Source organism: Chiloscyllium punctatum, chromosome 22 (assembly GCF_047496795.1).
Source record: "Chiloscyllium punctatum isolate Juve2018m chromosome 22, sChiPun1.3, whole genome shotgun sequence".
Classification (NCBI taxonomy): domain Eukaryota; kingdom Metazoa; phylum Chordata; class Chondrichthyes; order Orectolobiformes; family Hemiscylliidae; genus Chiloscyllium; species Chiloscyllium punctatum.
Window position 1 is genome coordinate 13,832,323 of NC_092760.1, and position 20,577 is coordinate 13,852,899.

The following is a 20,577-nucleotide window of genomic DNA, read 5'->3' on the forward strand; positions in this document are numbered from 1 at the left end:
CGATAAACCTTTTGGGAATACTTCCAACTGGAGTTAGTGACTGTAAATAATAGATTTATGGTGCTACAAAGAGTGAGGCGGATTACAAACTCTTAAGGAAAAAATAAAAAGCTTTAAATGGGTTATGTATCGAAAGCAAAGTGTGAGACCTGTTCGAACTGAAGCTGACTAAAGTTTGCCCCCACTCTTTCTCAGCATATTGCAATGATGATTAAAGCACTTACTGCAATTCTCCTCATCACTACCATCTGGACAATCTTCAAATCCATTACAACGGAAACGCCCAATGATACAATGGACGCCACTTGCACAGGGGAAGAAGGTTGGTGCACACTTGGATTTGACTTTTGCTGTAAGGGAGAAGAGAAGATAAGATCAGAGGAAAGTCCAGGAAAGGCAACAAAAGAAAACTCATTTATCCAAACATTAAAAACAAAAGGATCTGACAGCTTGAGAGTCTGAACTCCGGGAGCCCTGTGAAATCCAGATCAACTCTGCTCACTGACCCATAGCAACGTGAATCACAAGCGGGAAGATCAACAGCTGCCCTCACATTTAGAAACACGGGTTTAGTTTGTCAGTTAATAAATCTGCCCATCCCTCTGCACTCACTGCCTCTCTCAACAGATGGTGTCTGGGAATGGGAGGGTTCGGAGACACCGCCTTTTAACTCTTTACATGCCGAATTCCCTCTAGTCATTTTCAAAAATCTTTCTTCTGCCAAGTTGCAATGATGACCGAATCAGCAGACATGCAGGGAAATACAATGTCAGCAAAATGAAGGAGCTGGTCATTGACATCAGGAAGTGGAGTGGGGGGTACGGCCCTGGGGGCATCAATGGTGGAGATGGCAGACAGGGTCAGCTTCCTGGGAGTGGTGATCACCAACAATTTATTCTGGTCTGTCCACATTGACAGAATGGTCAAGAAAGTGTAACAACAGCTCTACTATCTCAGGAAGCTAAGGAAATTTGGCATGTCCACAATGACTCTTACCAATTTTTACAGATGCACCATGGAAAGCAGCCTATCTCCTATGCAGAGGGACGGGCAGATTTATTAACTGACAGACGAAGCCAGTGTTTCTAAATGTGAGGGCAACTGTTGATCTTCCCCCTTGTGATTCGAGTTGCTATGGGTCAGTGAGCAGAGTCAATCTGGATTTCACAGGGCTCCAAGAGCGTAGTATGGCAACTGTTTTTCCCAAGATCATAAAACACTACAGAGAGTCGTCAATAAAGCCCAGCCCATCACGCAAACCAGCCTTCCAGCCATTGACTCTATCTCTACCTCCTGCTGACTTGGGAAAGCAACCAACTTAATCAAAGACCCCTCCCACCCCCGGTATACTCTCTTCCATCGGGCAGAAAATATATAAGTTTATATACACATTTAAACAGATTCAAGAACAGCTTCCTCCCTGCTGTTATCAAACTTTTGAATAGACCTCTCAAATGTTAATGTTGATCTCTCTCTCTCTGCACCTTCTCTATGGCTGTAACACTGTATTCTACACTCTGTTCTGCTACCCTGGTGCACTTGGAATGGAATAATCTGCCTGCAAGCAGGCAAAGCAAAACTTTTCACTGTATCTCGGTGCATGTGACAACAATGAATCAAATCAATCAAATCATGCATTACGAGTGACCCTGGGGAAAGGTAGTGTAATCACAGGACTTGAGTTAGGGATTTTAGTTAACCCTGCAGCGCAGTACTGTAGGAATGCAGCACTACTGGAGATACTGGCTGAAATGCTCCAGTCTCTGGATTGTTGGAGATCTCACACTGGAATGCCTCGGGCAGTTTGAACTTATGACAGGAAAGTCCCCAGGACTCTCCGCAAAAACCTCCAATTCCTCAGGCAGTTCTGTGATGCCCAACTGGATAGTTATTCATGGAATGTCGGCAGAGGAATCCTGGGATATGGATCTTACAGTCCCAGAGGTGGGAAAGTAAATTGAATCAGTGGCATGTTGGTACACAGAACTCTGATCTCTTCCTGCCTCTGGCTGGATTCAATTCTGGGTAGGAAGGCTAAAATGATGACCTCTCACCATGCTGCAAATAGACATTTGGAGTGGTGAATTAATTACCACCTCAAGGCCAGAACATACGAACGTATACCCTAAGAGTAACAAGAGGCCATTTGGCCCTCAAATGCGATAAGATCATGACTGATTTCCCACGGTCTTGACAGCATATTTCATCCTACCTTCAATAACCAACGACTGCTCTGTTAGTCACAAATCTAACAAGCTCCACCTTCAAAATATTTAATAGCCCTTCTTCCACTGCTTTCTAGGCAAAAGAATTTCACAGGCTCTCAACCTTCTGAAAGAAAGTTCCTGTCATGTCCTAAACAAGGCGACCCCTTTAAAAAAAACTGCTTCCTTTAGTTTTAGTCTCACCTATAAGGGGAAACATCCTTTCATCATTCTGAACACCCACGGATATAGGTCCAACCTGTCTACTCTTCTGAACAGATAGTAAAGCTCCCTCTGCATTAAATACTAACAGGATCAGAGAGAGAATGGGGTTAGATACACAGCAAAGCTCTCTCTACACACTCTGCATTAAACACTCCCAGGACAGGGACAGCATAGTTAGATACAGAGTAAAGCTCCCTGACACTATCCCATTCAAACACTCCCAGGGACAGGGATAGCACGAGTTGAGAAACACAGTAAAACTGCCTCTACACTCTCTGCATCAAACACTCTTGGGACAGATAGAGCAAGTGGTAGCCCAGCTTGTTTAATCTTCTTTCATAAGGGAAAGGGTCAGTACAATCACATAATAAATGAGTGTGGATAGGCAGTCAGCTGGGGGCAAGGATTCCCTTAATCTACACAAAATCCCAGGATTCTCTTCATGCTGCTGGGCTGGTTGAGAGAAACTTAAATGGAAGAAGACAGGATAGCATTTGTGCATCACTTTCCAGACCTCTCGAAATCCTGCGGCAGTTTCCAGCCAGAGCAGTAGTGCTAGAGTGTAACTGATTTAATGTAGGTGTGTAAAAGCTGGTTAAAAGATAAATCTGACACACTGGATACATCAAGTCAGGAAAGGTGCAGACACAAGGCTGCCAACTCGGCATAGTCTTTCAGCAATTCATCATGTTTTCTGGAACACTAACATATCTGGACATTCAGTAATTTATCGTCAATCTGCTTTCCGCCTTGAATTGATGTGTGACTGATTGTCAGGCCCGTCACACATGACTGGGCAGCCGTGAGGTAACATGGGTTTTAGATCACTCACAGAAAGGACCTGGAACAGGAGCTGTCTAAGATAAACAGTGAACTATCACTCACGACATTCCTTTTCATCGCTCTTGTCAAAGCAGTCCGGCAGGCCATCACACTGCCAGGCGCCAGGAATGCACTTGCCGTTGCTGCAGATGAAGTTCCCAGGAATGTTACACTCGTTGGTGAAGTTGTTCCCAGGCAGGAGCTGGCTTTCTGTTCAAAAGACAGAACACAGGAGAGAAGCCCTGTCAATACAGCTGAGTACATAAAGCCCCATCTACAGCATTATCATGGCATTAGTGTGCACGTGCAATGGATCTGCACACGGATATATATTTATGCCACTGTGTGTTGTCTCTGTTATGGTGCTTCTCTCTGCATGCAACTAGGTGTCTATCTGCATGTGACTATGAATGTTATTGTGTGTAATGAGAACAAACAGCTGGAGAAACTCTGCGGGTCTGGCAGCATCTATGGATGCTAACTTCAAGTTCAGTGACTCTTCTTCAGACACGTTTCTGTTTGTGCATACTTGAACATCTATTCTGGTTCATTCAAGTCACTGTAAGTGCATCAGCTATTCGCGTTGTTATCCCTGCAATGCTCAGAGTCTGATCTTTCAGTTGAAGATTTCTACAGCTCATGATGTCTTGAACATGGGTTGTTGGAGGATTTGCCTGATGCAGCTTGGGTAAGCTTGAGTTAGAAATGTCTGTCACTTTGTACGCTGTCAGCAGTCGTTAATGAAGTAACAATCGTGTTTAGTCTACTGAGGTAGGAAACATCAGCATGAACCTATTAAACCCAGTATTTCCAATGGTATTCTTCTTCACTTGCCTCTTACTTATGCAACTTGGGTCTCAAGATTTTGTTTGATGACATCAGTATGAAGTGTTGAGGAACAGGTATAAACCACTCCGCCCATTCAGTCTATCCCACAATTCTAGATCATGGCTGATCATTTTCTACAATTTCTTGTACTACCTCCATACTCCTTGATGGCATCAGTCTCCAGAATGTATCGACTTCTGTCTTGAACCTGCTCATAGTTCTCTCGGGGAGAAATTTACAAAGATTCACTACTCTCTGAATAAAGAAATTCCTCCTCATCTCAGTCTATCCTTACTCTGAGATGGCAGCTGGTGGTTTTAGAGTCACCAATCTGGGGTATCATCAAATCCTTGTCTACCTTGTCAGAGTTTTGTTATTTTCAATGGGATAATTCCTCCTGACCCGTAGTGTATTTCCAACAGCTTCCTAGTTGAATTTCACATTTCAAGTACCTCCAGCTTTTCATCTGCAAAAAGTGAATTTCAAGAGCCGGTTTTTAATTTGGAAGACTGTCTGAAATGTGAGTCGGATCAGTGTGTTCAACACATGGATACGACCCCATTGAATAACGTGTACTTTTGTCTCTAACGTTTTGAATCTGGGCAGAGATAGCAGAATATCAACAAAGTATCGTTGAAAATTAAAAGAAGCTGATAACCACATCAGCATTCAAAGGCTTGTTTTCCAGAAACCTCTTTCTAATTGTTCACTCTGAGACAAGCAGAGGATGAGAGAATCTGATTTCAAAATTCCCCCAAAGGGACGCACAGCTCAAAAGAATTAGCTCACTGTCTCACAGTCTGGTAATCAATATTACATCTTCTGTCACCTACAGAGAGTTGACAATTAACAGTCACTAAATAGACTGAGCCATGATGATTAATGTGCACAACAGATGAAGGTACTCCTGCTGGGAAATCTGTTTCCAGTTGGCAGGACACATGTAAAAGTAGTCACTAGCTAATTAGCTATCAAAGTCCCATTAAAAATAGAAAGACTTTTAGGATTTCAGATCCAGCTTACAAATGATAACTTTAGTCAAAATACTTAGAGTCGTAGTCATACAGCATAGATAAAGACTCATCCGCGCTGAGCTGATATCTCAATCTGACCTAGTCCCATTTGCCAGCATTTGGCCCATTTCCCTCCAAACCCTTCCTATTCATATACCCTTCCAGATGCCTTTTAAATGTTGTAATTGTACCAGCCTCCACCACTTCCTTCAGTAGCTCGTTCCACGTAACGCACCACCCTCTGCATGAAAAAGTTATCCCTTAGCACATTTTAAAATCTTTCCCCTCTCAACTATCCCTCCTTGTTCTGAACTCGCCCACCCTGGTAAAAAGACCGTGGCCATTCACCCTATCCATGCTCCTCATGATTTTAGAGACCTCTATAAGGTCACTCCTTCATTTAAATTTACATCATACCATTCACACACTCAGGAGCTCCCAATGACCTTCATGACCAATGAAGCACTTCTAGAGAGATATTGCTGTTGTCATATCGACTTTGGATGAGAAGAAACATGTTTTTCTTCCCCTGGATTTGTGCAAATGTAGAACAGGTCCCCAATTAAATATCTCAGTGCATCTGATACTCCTACTTGGAGAGAGATAGAGATAACTCCCAACTTGCTTTAACCAGGCTCAATCATCATGTATAATCCATTCCCATGTTATTTAATGTGAACTCAGAAACTTATAGGATCACAGAATTCCAACAGTGTGGAAGCAGACCATTTGGCCTATCGAGTCCACATTGACTCTCTTAAGAGCAGTCCACCCAGACCTCCCCCTACCCTATAACCCTGCGTATCATGGCTAATCCACCTAGCCTACACAACTCTGGACACCATGGGCAATTTCCCACTGCCAATTCATCAAACCTGCACATCTTTGGACTGTGGAAGGAAACCAGAGCACCCGGAGGAAACCCACGCAGACACGGGGACAACGTGCAAACTCCACAGAGACAGTCGCCCGAGGTTGGTTTCAAACCCAGGTGCCTGGTGCTGTGAGACAGCAGTGCTAACCACTGAGCCACCGTGCCACCCCAGAAACTTAGTAATCTAAGCATCAACAGAAGCTGAAAGAACATTGATGTAATCAAGGCCAAATTTAAATTGTATTTTTGCTGGGAATAAAATAAAAATGGATCTTCACAGATGAAGACAAGGTACGGCCTTCACAATGCTGTGAGAATATGGTTCAACTCATTAAATGCCAAATCTTCAACCCAGATTGATACAGCATGTCTCATGACTATATGACTCAGTACTTGAAACCTCAAGGGTTTCCACAATCTGATGCTATCACATATTCTGCCAGCATTACCTAATATTGTGTGACAGGATTCTGTACAATTCCTGTCCACTCTAAAAAAAGAGGTCAATAGCAAACAGGAACATCTAATCCACACTAGGGGCTGTGCTGAGTTCTATAATAATAGCTGATACTGAAACACATAGGAAATAGTGACAACAGGGTCTGGTGATGCAAGTGCAGAATCGGGCTGCCTTAAATACCTCCCGTCATATCCTGGAATCTGAGATACTCACACAAGTGAGTATAGAGACTGGCCTCAGATAGTTAGCATGTGCTCCTCACATCATGGCACCATTGAGGGACTCGGCTGCAAATTACTTGAGGAAATTGGAACTTCCAAATATTAAAGATGAATTAATTATGCAGTGATACAGGTTACCAGGAAAGTGCACATCCACTGTCAGAGGAAGGGTAGTTCTGCACAATTTAATTACCACCCACAGCAACCTTCACTCTCGACTCGCAATTACTATTCTCAAATTACCAATTCCAACTCTCATCTATTTAATTACTAATTAGATTCCATACAGAGTTCAAACTAGATACACTATAAGAAGCAATTACAGACTCAACCCTCCCATCTATTCAAATTGAGACCCAGTTTCTCTCTTTATTCTCAATACACACCCAGCTCCTCCATCTATTCCAACTACAGATCCACCTCCCCCCTCTATTCTAATTACAGACCCAGCTCCTCCCTCTATTCTAAATACAGACCCAGCTCCTCCCTCTATTCTAAATACAGACCCAGCTCCTCCCTCTATTCTAATTACAGACCCAGCTCCTCCCTCTATTCTAATTACAGACCCAGCTCCTCCCTCTATTCTAATTACAGACCCAGCTCCTCCCTCTTTTCTAAATACAAACCCAGCTCCTCCCTTTAATCTAATTACAGACCTCCTCCTCCCTCTATTCTAAATACACACCCAGCTCCTCCCTTTATTCTAAATACAAACCCAGCTCCTCCCTTTAATCTAATTACAGACCTCCTCCTCCCTCTATTCTAAATACACACCCAGCTCCTCCCTCTATTCTAAATACAAACCCAGCTCCTCCCTTTATTCTAATTACAGACCTCCTCCTCCCTTTATTCTAATTACAGACCTCCTCCTCCCTCTATTCTAATTACTGACCCAGCTCCTCCCTTTAATCTAATTACAGACCCAGCTCCTCCCTCTATTCTAAATACACACCCACCTCCTCCCTTTATCCTAAATACAAACCCACCTCCTCCCTCTATTCTAATTACAGATCCACCTCCTCCCTCTATTCTAAATACATACCCAACTCCTCCTTCTATTCTAATTACAGACCCAGCTCCCCCCTTTATTCTAATTACAAACCCAGCTCCTCCCTTTACTCTAATTACAGACCGAGCTCTTCCCTGTATTCAAATTACAAAGCCAGTCCTTCCCTCTAATTACATACATACCCAGCTTCTCCATTTGTCGCAATTTCAAAGCCAGGTCCTCTCTCTATTCTAATTACAAATTCAGCTCCTCCATTTGTTCCAATTACAAACCCAGCTCTTCCCTCTGTTCTAATTACAGGCCCAGCTCCTCCCTCTGTTCCAATTACAAACCCAGCTCTTCCCTCTGTTCTAATTACAGACCCAGCCCCTCCCTCTGTTCCAATTACAAACACAGTTCCTCCTTATATTCTAAGTTACTGCGCTGTCATAGGGTGTTGGTGCTGTTGATGTCATTTATCTACACTGGAAGTAAAAGCTGGAACCAACTCTGCCCACCACGATGAACAATTCCACTCAAGCCCACTTTCAACCTCTCTTGCCGCACTGCTAACCCTAAACTTAAATGACTCTTATCCACTTTCTGCCTTACTCTCACATTTCCAGGGATGGGAAACAGTGAAGCAGTGCGCTGGTTACCAACAAGGAGACATGGAGGAAATTGCAGTTCCAGGATTTAACAGCACACATTTTATAGTTCCTGTCCTTTGTTGCAACGACTGTAGTGGCCTGAGCCATCCCCTGCAGTTATGGTGGCAACAAGTGCAATTATTTAAATACAGGCCTTGCTTCACTGTTGTCTCTCCACAGCGAGGCAGTGTTAATGTCAATGGACTAGTAATTCAGAACCCCAGGCCAATATTCAATATTCCGGTCAATATTCAAATCCCATCATTGGAAAAAGGTGAAATCTGAGTTAAACACTTGAGTTATGGTGATCATGTGTCAATTGTGAAACCAAATTTCAAAATCTAACTGGTTCTTGCCCTTTGGGGCAAGAAATTTGCCATCTTTACCAAACACAGGATTGCTGGTGTCTTGAAAAACATTGAAGTAGATATATCCCCAAGGCCTGATGGGATCTGTCCCGGGATATTGAAGGGGGCAAGGGAGGAGATGGCTGGAGCCTTGACAGAGATCTTTGTACCCCCTTTAGCCTCAGGCAAGGTCCCAGAAGGCTGGAGAATAGACAGCGTTGTTCCTTTGTTAGAGAAGGGCAGCAGAGATATTCCAGGAAATTATCAGCTTGTGAGCCTTACGTCAGTGGTCGGGAAATTATTGGAGAAGACTCTTAGGGACAAGATTTACTCGCAATTAGAAAAGAAGCCAGCATAAGAACATAAGAACTAGGAGCAGGAGTAGGCTGTTTGGCCGTCCAAGCCTGTCCACCATTCAATAAAATCATGGCTAATCTGTTTGTGGCCTCAGCTCCACTTAGCCGCGTTTTCACCATATCCCTTAGTTCCTTTATCTTTCAAAAACATATCTACCTTATCTTTAAAAGTGATTACTGAAGTAGTGTCAAATACTTCCTGAGCAAGGAATTGTACAGACTAACAACCCACTGGGTGAAGAAGTTCCTTCTCAGTTCAGTCCTAAATCTGCTCCCTCTAACTTTGAGGCCATGCTCTCTTGTCCGAGTTTCATCTACCAGTGGAATCATCATATCTATTTCTATTTTATCGATTCCCTTCATAATTTTATATGTTTCTATAAGATCCTGCCTCTTTCTTTTGAATTCCAATGAGTATAATTCCAGTCTACTCAGTCTCTTCTCATAAACCAACCCCTTCAACTCTGGAATCAACCTGGTGAACCTCCTCTGCATCCCCTCCAGTGCCAGTCCATCCTTTCTCAAGTTAAGGAGACCAAATTTGCACACAGTATTCCAGATGTGGCCTCACCAGCGCCTTATACAGCTGTAACATAACTTCTCTGCTTTTAAACCCAACCCCTTTCGCAATGAAGGACAAAATTCCATTTGCCTTTCTAGTTACTTGTTGGACCTGCAGACAAACCTTCTGTGATTCATGCACAAGGACACCCAGGTCCCTCTGCAAATCAACATGCTGCAACTTTTTATCCATTCAAGTAATAATCTACTTTGCTGTTACTTCTACCAAAATGTATGACTTCACATTTACCAACATTACATTCCAACTGCCAAACCTTTCCCCACTCACTCAATGTATAAATGTTCCTCCACAAAGTTTCACAGTCTTCTGCACACATTGCCCTGCCACTCATCTGAGTGTCATCAGTAAATTTTGACATTTTATACATGGTCCCCAAATCCAAATTATCTATATAAGTTGTAAATATTGTGGTTTCAACATCGATTCCTGAAGCACATCACCAGTCACTGATTGCTTACCAGAACAGCATTCATTTATCCCCACTCTTTGCTTTCTGTCAGTCAACCAGTCCTCCATCCACACTAATACTCTATCCCTAATACCATGCATCCTTATCTTAGGCAGCAGCCTCTTGTACAGCACCTTGTCAAAGGTCTTTTGGAGATCTAGGCACACCACATCCACAGGGTCCCCATTGTCCACCTTACTTGAAATGTCTTCATAGAATTCTAAAAGATTTGTGAAACATGACTTGCCCTTCGTGAACCCACGCTGCATCTGTCCAATGGGACAATTTCTTTCGAGATGCACTACCATTTTTTCCTTGATAATAGACTCAAGAATCTTCTCCACTACAGGGGTTAAGCTCACTGGTCTATAATTCACCATCTTTTGTCTACTTCCCTTTTTAAACACTGGCAGCACATTTGCTATTTTCCAATCTGCTGGGACTGCCCCAGAGTCCAGTGAATTTTGGAAAATTATCACCAGTCCACCTGCTATTTCTCCCGCCATCTCTTTCATACCCTGGGATGCATTCCATCAGGGCCAGGATACTTATCTTTCCTTAGCTCCATTAGCTTACCCAATACGAATTCTTCCATAATAATTGTCCTCACCTATCTTTGTCACTTACTGGCATGTTGTTAGTATTCTCCACTGTCAAGACTGATGCAAAACACCTATTCAATGCCTCAGCCATTTCATCGTCTCCCATAACTAACTGCCCCTTCTCAGCCTCTAAAGGACCAACATTTACTTCAGCCACTCTTTTTCGTTTTATATATTTATAGAAACTTTTGCTATCTGTCTTTATATCCTGTGCTAGTTTCTCCCCCATACGCTATCTCACTTTTCTTTATGGCTTTTTTTGTGGCTTTCCGTTGACCTTTAAAGTTTTCCCAATCTTCTAGATTCCTGCTGTTTTGGGCCACTTTGTATGCCTTATCTTTCATTTTGATCGCCTGCCTTATTTCCTTAGACACCCATGGCAAGATTACCCCTCCTCTTTTAGTCCTTCCTTCTCACTGGAATAGACTTTTGCTGAGCACTTTGAAAATCGTCTTCGAAGGTCCTCCACCGCTTGTTCAACTGTCGTACCATAAAGTCTCTGTTTCCAGTCTACGTTAGGCAGGTCCTCTCTCATTCTATCACAGCCCCCTTATTCAAGGACCTGATACTGGATTTTACCTTCCCACTATCCAGCTGTATTTTAAATTCAACCATACTGTGATCACTCCTTCCAAGAGGATCCCTGACTATAAGGTCATTAATTATTCCTGTTTCATTGCACAGGACCAGATCTAGGATAGCTTGCTCCCTCATAGTTTTCTTGAACAGTATATAATGGAACCAATCACGGATACACTCAACAAACCCCTCCTCAAGGCTACCCTGACCAAGCTGGTTTGACCAAACTAAATACAGAGTAAAATCCCCCGTGATAATAGCCGTACCATTTTTGCAATCATTAGTTATTTCCTTGTTTATTGCACGCCCCAATGTGATGTTATTATTTGGTGACCTATAGACTACACTTATCCGTGACTTTTTCTTCTTGGAATCCCTAATTTCCACCCAAATGGATTCGATCTCATGCTCCATAGAACCGATATCATCTCTCAGCACTGCCCTGATGTCGTCCTTGAATATCAGAGCTACACCACCTCCCTTGCATTCCTGTCTGTCCTTTTGAGTAGTCTGGTACCCCTGGATATTTAATTCCCAGTCATGACCATTCTACACCATGTCTCTGTGATGGATACCAAATCATATTCATTCACGATGATTTGTGCCGTTAACTCATCAACCTCGTTATGAATGCCAAGAGCATTCAGGTTAAGTGCCTTTATGCTAGCTTTCTTACCATCACAATTCACAACATCTCTAAGATCTCCTGAGTTATCCTTCATTTTTGCTTCTTTTGTAATCTGCCTTGAACCTAAATCCTCCTGCTAACCTGCTGCTTACCTTTTCATTTATCACTATACTTCCTGTTGCTTTCCCTTTCCTTTCCCCCTAACTCACATGTTGGAAGTCCTAGTGACCACCTGATTTATCCTTTTCACTAGAACACTGGTTCCAGATCAGTGCAGACCGTCCCATCGGTACAGATCCCCCCCAGTTCCAAAACTGATGCCAATGCCCCATGAAATGGAACCCCTCTTTCCCACACCAATCCCTTAGCCATGTGTTTACTTCCTTAATTTTTTTGTCCCTATCCCAATTAGCATGTGGCTTGGGCATGGCTTTGTATGGAATATGTCTTGTCTCACAAATGTTGAGAAAGTGATGAAAAACATTGATGAGGGTAGGGCAGTGGATGTTGTCTACATGGACTTTATTAAAGTATTTGACAAAGTCCGTCATGGTCGGTTGGTGCAGTAGATTAAGTCACATGGAACCCACTGTAAGTTGGATACAAAATTGAGTTGGTTATAGAAGACAGAAGATAATTGTAGAGGGACGTTTTTCTGATTGGAGTCTATGCCTCGTGGTGTTCCGCAAGGATCAGTGCTGGGACCACTGATGTTTGTAATCTATGTATAAACAATTTGGAGGATAATGTTGATGGTCTGATTAGGAAGTTTGCAGACAAAACAAAATTGATGCTGTTATGCATAGTGAGGAAGGTTGTCAAGGAGGACATAGATCAGCTGGAAAGCTGGGTGGAGAAGTAGACAGAGTTTAATCCAGGTAAGTGTCAGCATTTTGGGAGGTTAAATGAAAGAGGAAAGTATATAATAAATGGCAGGAGGATTGATATACAGAGGGATGTTGGGGTCCAAGACCAAATCTTCCTGAAAGTAGCAACATGAATGGACAGGGTGGTAAAGGTAGTATACGGCATGCTTAGCTTTACAGGTTAAAGCATTTAATATGAAAATTGGCAAGTTATGTTGTAGCGTATAAACTGTCATTAGGCCATATTTGGAATATTGTGTGCTGTTCTGATTGCCTCACTACAGGAAGGGTGTGGAGAGGGTGAAAAAGAGGTTTACCAGGAGGTTTGCCTGGATTCGAGTGTATAAGCTATAAGGAGAGGTTGGACGAACTTGGATGGTTTTTGCTAGAGCGTTGGAGGCTGACAGGTGACCAGATAGACGTATATAAAATTATGAGAGGCATGGATAGGCAGAGTCTGTTTCCCAAGGTGGAAATGTCATATACTAGGGGGCATAGGTTTAAGGTGAGAGGGGGAGGGGAAGTTTAAAGGTGTGCGAGGCAGGCTTTTTTACACAGAGGGTAGTAGGTGCCTAAGAGCGTTAGGAAGGTGGTAGAAGCAAACAATAGCAACTTTTATGATGAATTTAGACAGCCATGTGAAGAGGCAGGAAATAGAGAGATATGGAGGTAGATGGGATTAGCTTGGAATGACATCTGGGTTGGCACAGATCTGGTTCACTGAAGGGCTTGTTCTTTGCTGTACTGTTCTATGTCAATGCTACAGAACTTTCTCCAGCAGCATCAATTAACCCAGAGAATGCTATCCCTGAGATGGACAGGAGCTACAACAACATGAGGATACTTCAGATCCAAGCTCTGTCTCAAGTGACATCATTCTGAAGTGGGAGAGGAGGAACTAGCTTCACTTTCCATTGGAAAATGGTGAAAAGTAATGACATCATCCACTGGCTGTGCTTTAGCACCTTACATTGGTATTGACATTCTCAGTCTTCACTGGAGAGAAAATTAAAATTAATTGTATTTTTCAGTTTCTCAAAATTCTATTCACAAGGCTGTTTTTAAAAAAAACGCAGGATCTTACACTTCATAAACAGAACAAGAAAGTTTGAAAACAACAAAGTTTTAAGAGGAAAACAGAAATCAGGTGAAGAGTCATAGCAGATGTGAAATGTTAACTCTGTTTTTCTCTCTCCACAGATGCTGCCAGACCTACTCAGTTTTTCCAGCACTTTCTATTTTATTTCAGATCTGCAGCATCCGCAATATTTTGTTTTTATGAGATAGGGTCACGGTCTCAGGGGATAGAGTCGGCCATGTTGGTCTGAGACAAGGTAAGGGCAGTGAACATCTGTGGGATTCTCGACTATAAAGAAGCCGTAGAGGCTAAGTTGCTAAATATATTTGAGAAATAAATGGATTTCTAGAGGCTAAAGGCATCAAGGGGAATGGGGAGATGGAATACAGTGGCGAGATGGAGGATCGGTCATGATTATGTTGAATGGCGGAGCAAGCTCAATGGGTCAAATGGCCTTTTCCTACTTTCTACGAGAACTCTCTTGTCTGCCAATTGGTTATGATCTTAAATGGACTGTATGGGAGAGAATTCAATAACCTCTATCAAATGGGGAGCTGTGTAGGTGCGTTGAAACAGAAATGAACAAAGTTAGCACATGAACAACGAATAAGCAGCTCTCTGCGGCAATCAGGGCCTGAAACCTTGCGAGCGGTGGTGAACCCGACAGGAGGTCAGCAGCAGCTGGCAAACACAGGCGGCTCTTAGCCCAGCACAGAAAGAGTGAACCCTCTTGGGAAAACCCAGCTTGGATCGTCTGCAGGCCCATGTCTAAAGAAAGGACTATAATGTTTGACATTTTAACTTTATTTCTCTACTTTCAAAGTAAGAAGACTGTAGTGCTGAACTTTTTGACTTACTTCTTTATTTTCTACTTCTGTAACTAAGACTTTGTACCAGGGTACCTTTGCACCTAAGATAGTGTTGTGTTTGGCGATGTTGCAAACTTTTTACTGTGCTCCTGTACTTGAGTACACGTGACAATAAAACCAAAGAGAGAATTACTGAATGGGCCCCCTTTAATTCTATGATGAGAGGACTTTGAACTGAAGGGAGTCTTTAGCTTGTTGTTATCATTCCTCTGTGTTAAGACATGCAGGATTCAAGCTTCACCGATGAAACGTGCCAACCCAGGAGAGCTCTGTGATCACATTTACACATTGTCAGGGTTTCCATTTCTGTCCAGACACATAGTTCGGGTGTCGCCACAGAATTGGCTTTATATCTCTTCCAAGACTGCCTTCCTGGACAAGGTTTCTTACTTCACCGGCCTTTCATTCAAATTTCCAATTCCAGCTCTGACCTGCTCCTTTTATTTTTAACCTTCTCCCAACCTACGGAAAGCAGCGCAAACTGCTCAACAGTTCCCTTTGCTTTGGCCTCGAGTAGATTAAAACTTACTTCTCTCATTTGAGCTCGCAAATGTCAGTCACAATCAGTGGTAAGATCAGGGTGTGCTACAGAAAACATAGACAGTATATTTCATAAAAACTTCATCAATGTGGATATTTTCAGGCATGATTATATACACTTTGCGTTTCGAATGCAGAGGTGAGAGGGTTGAGATTGGTATCAGTACAGCGCTGTCATTCAATGATATTTTCATTGATACATATGCCAGTTTACCAATTGATACTTTATTCATTCACAGGATGAGGGCCACACTGGCTGGGCCAGCATGACCGACTTGACACTGACATTTTTTACAAACCCACCGACTCCCACAGCTACCTGGATTACACCTCTTCCCACCCTATCTCTTGCAAAAATGCCATCCCGTATTCCCAATTTCTCCGCCTCCGCCGTATCTGCTCCCAGGAGGACCAGTTCCACAATAGAACACACCAGATGGCCTCCTTCTTTAGAGACCGCAATTTCCCTTCCCGCGTGGTTAAAGATGCCCTCCAATGCATCTCGTCCACATCCCGCACCTCCGCCCTCAAACCCCACCCCTCCAACCATAACAAGGACAGAACGCCCCTGGTGCTCACCTTCCACCCTACAAACCTTCGCATAAACCAAATCATCCACCGACATTTCCGCCACCTCCAAAAAGACCCCACCACCAGGGATATATTTCCCTCCCCACCCCTTTCCGCCTTCCGCAAAGACCGTTCCCTCTGCGACTACCTGGTCAGGTCCACAACCCCCTACGACACACCCTCCCATTCTGGCACTTTCCCCTGCCACCGCAGGAACTGTAAAACCTGTGCCCACACCTCCTCCCTCACCTCTATCCAAGGCCCTAAAGGAGCCTTCCACATCCATCAAAAGTTTACCTGCACATCCACTAATATCATTTATTGTATCCGTTGCTCCCGTTGTGGTCTCCTCTACATTGGGGAGACTGGGCGCCTCTTAGCAGAGCGCTTTAGGGAACATCTCAGAGACACCCGCACCGATCAACCACACCGCCCTGTGGCCCAACATTTCAACTCCCCCTCCCACTCTGCCGAGGACATGGAGGCCCTGGGCCTCCTTCACCACCGCTCCCTCACCACCAGATGCATGGAGGAAGAACGCCTCATCTTCCGCCTCGGAACACTTCAACCCCAGGGCATCAATGTGGACTTCAACAGTTTCCTCATTTCCCCTTCCCCCACCTCATCCTAGTTTCAAACTTCCAGCTCAGCACACTCTCCTTGACTTGTCCGGACTTGTCGAACCTGCCTATCTCCTTTTCCACCTATCCACTCCACCCTCTCCTCCTTGACCTATCACCTTCATCTCCTCCCCCACTCACCCATTGTACTCTACGCTACTCTCTCCCCACCCCCACCCTCCTCTAGCTTATCTCTCCACGCTTCAGGCTCACTGCCTTTATTCCTGATGAAGGGCTTTTGCCCGAAACGTCGATTTCGCTGCTCGTTGGATGCTGCCTGAACTGCTGTGCTCTTCCAGCACCACTAATCCAGTATTTTCTTTCCGGCATCTGCAGTCATTGTTTTTACAGCATTTATTGTCCATCCCTAATTGCCCAGAGTTAAGAGTCAATCACATTGCTGTGGGTCTGGAGTCACAAGGATGGCAGTTGCCTTCCCTGAAGGACATTAGTGAACCAGATGGATTTTGCCAATGATCAGCAATGGATTCATGGTCATTGGTAGACTCTTAATTCCAGATCTTTATTGAGTTCAAATTCCACCATCTGCCATGGTAGGATTCAAATTTGGCTCCCAAGAACATTACCTGGGTCTCTAGATTAACGTCCAGTGACAATAGCGCTAGACCATCGCCTCCCTAACTAATATAAGAAGGGGACATGACAGCATAGTGTTGATGGCACTAAATTAGTAATCTCGAGGCTCTTACTATGTTCCGATGACAAATATTCAAATTGCACCAAGACAATTGGTGGGATTTGAATATAATAAATAAAGTGTGGAACTGAAAGCTAGACTCAGTAATGGTGGTTCACTAAAGCTGTTGGGGAAGGATATCTGTTGTTCTGATCTGGACTGATCTTCTTAGTCCCACAGAAATATGGGTGGCTCTTACCTGCTCTTTCCAACCATTTCAAGGAATGCAGGCAGGTGGGAGTAGTTTAGTTTGGGAACATGGACTGGTTAAATCGAAGGGTCCGTTTCCATGCTGTATGACTCTTATGACTCTCCACTTCTATAAAGATTCCAACGATTGTTCAGAGCAATGTTTGAGTTGGAAGAAAGTACTGGTTTATTAAACACCTCACTGGAACATTTTAAAGAGGTGAACGAAACCAGTTTTTTTTTCAATGTTGCTGAACAACAGGTCTTTGGCTCGAAGAAGGCCTGCACTATGTTCACAGTGTGCACTGGCACTTGCTTCAGCTCCCAGCAGGACCTCAGCCAACTCCCCTCCCCCCCCCACCTGCCAGTCTAAGCGTCGAAGAATGAGGTGGGGGGGGGGGGGGTGTGGCGAGGGTGTCTCTGACAGCAACCTATAAAATTTGAACAGGATTAGGCAAGGTAAACACAGGAAGGATGTTCCTAATGACTGGGGAGTCCAGAACCAGGGGTCACAGTCTAAGGATATGTGAGAGGCCATGTCGGACTGAGATGAGGAGCAATGTCTTCACCCAGAGGGTGGTGAACCTGTGGAATTCTCAGCGACAGGTAGCAGTTGAGGCCAAAACATTGGAAGTTTTCGAAAAGGAGTTGGATGTATTTCTTAACGGATTGCAGGGTATGGAGACAAAGCAGGGACAGGGGACTGAATTGGATGATCAGCCATGATGATATTGAATGGCAGAACACACTCAAAGGGCTGAATGGTCTCCTCCTGCTCCTATTTATTATGTGGCTAAGTTTCTTGGTGGGCAACTCTATCACATGGTCCATCTCTGTCCCTGGCTCAAGCCTTCTGCTTTTAAACACTGATCCATGCTTTTGGTAATCTCCAGATCTGACCATTCCAAAGGAATCCTAGCCAACCTTTTGTCCCCAATGCTCCATGAAGATGAGTCAATGCAAGCCTCTGCTTTCCGCATCCAATCTTCTATTAAGTCCCACTCATATATCATCCCTGTGCTCACGGATCTACATTAGGAGTGACACCCTAAATTTATAATGTTCACCCTCATGTCCAAATCCCTCCTGTGGACTTGCCTCGCTCAACCAACACAATCTCCTCCGTGCCCCACATCCCTCGACAAACTCTTGTGCTCCTTCAATTCTGACCTCTTTTGTAAATCTCCCCATTCCATGTGCACTTCTCATTCCGTGGTAGCCCAGCGTGAGGCAATCTTTCAATTTCCCTCCTGAAACTTTGAAGCTCCTACACCTTTCAGATGTTCCTTAAAATCCATCATCCTATTAGAACACAGCAAAAGGGCGAGGGAATTCAGGCCATCAATATTGCAGTGCCAATCAACTAGATCATGACTTATCTAAACCTCAACTCCATTTACTCTATAACTTGATACCCTAATCCACCAAAAACATCTTGAAGATTTAAACTGATCCCACAAGGGGCGTGGGGGGGTGTGGGGGGGGGGGGGTGGAGAAAGAATTCTGAGAGCAAAAACTCCCAATTTCTGCCATCTTGTTGGCTTCATGAGGTCACTGACATTGTCTTTATTCTTCTCTGGTTTTCCTCAAGATCCCTTCAGTCGATGTCTCAACATTCTCTCTCCGTTTGATTTTCCTTCTTCCTCTTCTGTTTTTATTGTCAACCTCCCCTTCAGTTTTCGACAGAACAAGCTAATGGAAGGTGTGCGATTTAATTTCCAATGTCAATAATTGGCTGTTTTGTTCCTCTCTCTTCAATTGGATTTTTGATCCCTGAACATCTACTCTTGATCTAACCCACTCAACCACTCAACAGTTTGAGCTACCTTCACCCTGTCTATACTACAAGAGCTGTTATTATTCTCTCATCATCATTTCAGTGTTTAACTCTCACATCCACAGCAACACTCCAAACCACTGATAGGACCAGATTTTATTTTTAGCTTCATGCTGATGCTATTGGACTTCCTCCCATTGCTTACGTAAGAGACTGGTCACATCTTTTGCATTAACTGGCATTTCTTTCTTGGACGTAACTTTAGTTTTCATCATCAAGCCAAAGTTGAAACTATCCATTGAATCTCTCTCAGTTTTTCCAATCCTGACTTTTTGATTGCCATATAAAGCCATACTTTCCTTCTTTTACTTTCAATCCAAAGGCTTGCTCTGTCTTTCGACTAGGCCAGCCCTAGTTGTGATCTCTTCCTTTCTTAGACCATAAGAAATCGGAGTGAGAGTATATTGTTTGGCCCCATGACCCCGCTCCACCATTCAATTGGACCATGGCTGTACATTAGGTGGATTAGCCTTGGGAAAAGCAGGGTGATAGGGACAGGATAGGGAGTTGAGTCAGGGTGGGATGCTTTTCAGAGAGTCAGTGTGGACTTGTTGGGTCGAATGGTTTGTTTGCACACTGTCAGGACTCTACAAATACTTAACCTATCAATATCTCTCTGTAAATTCTGTATCCCTCTCACAAACTGCCTTTCCCCCTATTTTGGTGTTGTCTGCAAATTTGGCGACAGGACATTCACTTCCTTCCTCCAAGTCATTAACATGTACAGTATTGTTCTGGCTAGGTGCATGATGTTTAAACTGAATAACTGAGATTCCATTTGCAGTGATCTCCCAGGACACAGCTAGGTCTCTTTGCTAAGTGTTGCTGCACCATCCTCTCCACCACAACATTAACTAATACCTTTCAAGTGCCTGACTCCTGTCCCTAACTGGAATTGGGTCTGATGACTCCTGAAACATTTCTATGCAGCTCTAAGATTAGCCATGCAAAACATTTTGGGGACACCAAAGTCTACAAGTGTCCTTCAATCAGTACCATGCTGCTCATTATTGAAAAGCTTTGATAGAGTATACAAACATGGGCCAAAGCTGACTTTCCTGCTTGCTTTCACATTCATCTCCGAGATTTCGGGGCACAAATTCGAACCAGTTAGCTTATTCCCAAGAACGACACCAGATTGCCCCTCTATTCATACAGCAGGCAACTCTCTGCCGGATGATGTCCAGTTGTATTTCAGATGCATGACTGAGGACACGTCACATGAGATGTTTTGGATGGTTTCGTATGCCTGCTATTGTGGACATGGTGACCATCTCAGATAGAGTTTGCTCGCATTCACCATGCTATCGATATCACATTATAATCTCTTGCAGTGCATCTGCCACCATTTCACCTCGTGCTTTTTGTGCTTCTCCTATCTGATGTTGTCCTTCCGCTTTCCCATTTTCAATGCTCTTTATAACCAGCTAACGCTGCAAGAAAGAGTGCCTTCTGTCTCACTCCTAAATGGCTCGGCTCGAAT

The 20,577-nt window shown here is 43.7% G+C and overlaps 1 protein-coding gene across 5 annotated transcripts in view; it reads right to left on the bottom strand.

Moving 5' to 3' along the window:
• ldlrad3 (low density lipoprotein receptor class A domain containing 3) overlaps positions 1-20,577 on the bottom strand; it is a 98,173-nt gene that overhangs the window by 45,086 nt on the left and 32,510 nt on the right. For 2 of the 5 annotated variants that reach the window (XM_072591836.1, XM_072591835.1), the window contains exons 2-3: positions 3,315-3,461; positions 225-350 (exon numbers count right to left, since the gene is read on the bottom strand). In XM_072591836.1, coding sequence (XP_072447937.1) covers positions 225-350; positions 3,315-3,461 — 273 coding nt within the window. Of the gene's footprint in view, positions 1-224; positions 351-506; positions 635-3,314; positions 3,462-20,577 lie in introns of those variants that run through there. The other 3 variants (XM_072591837.1, XM_072591839.1, XM_072591838.1) reach the window with 3 other exon arrangements.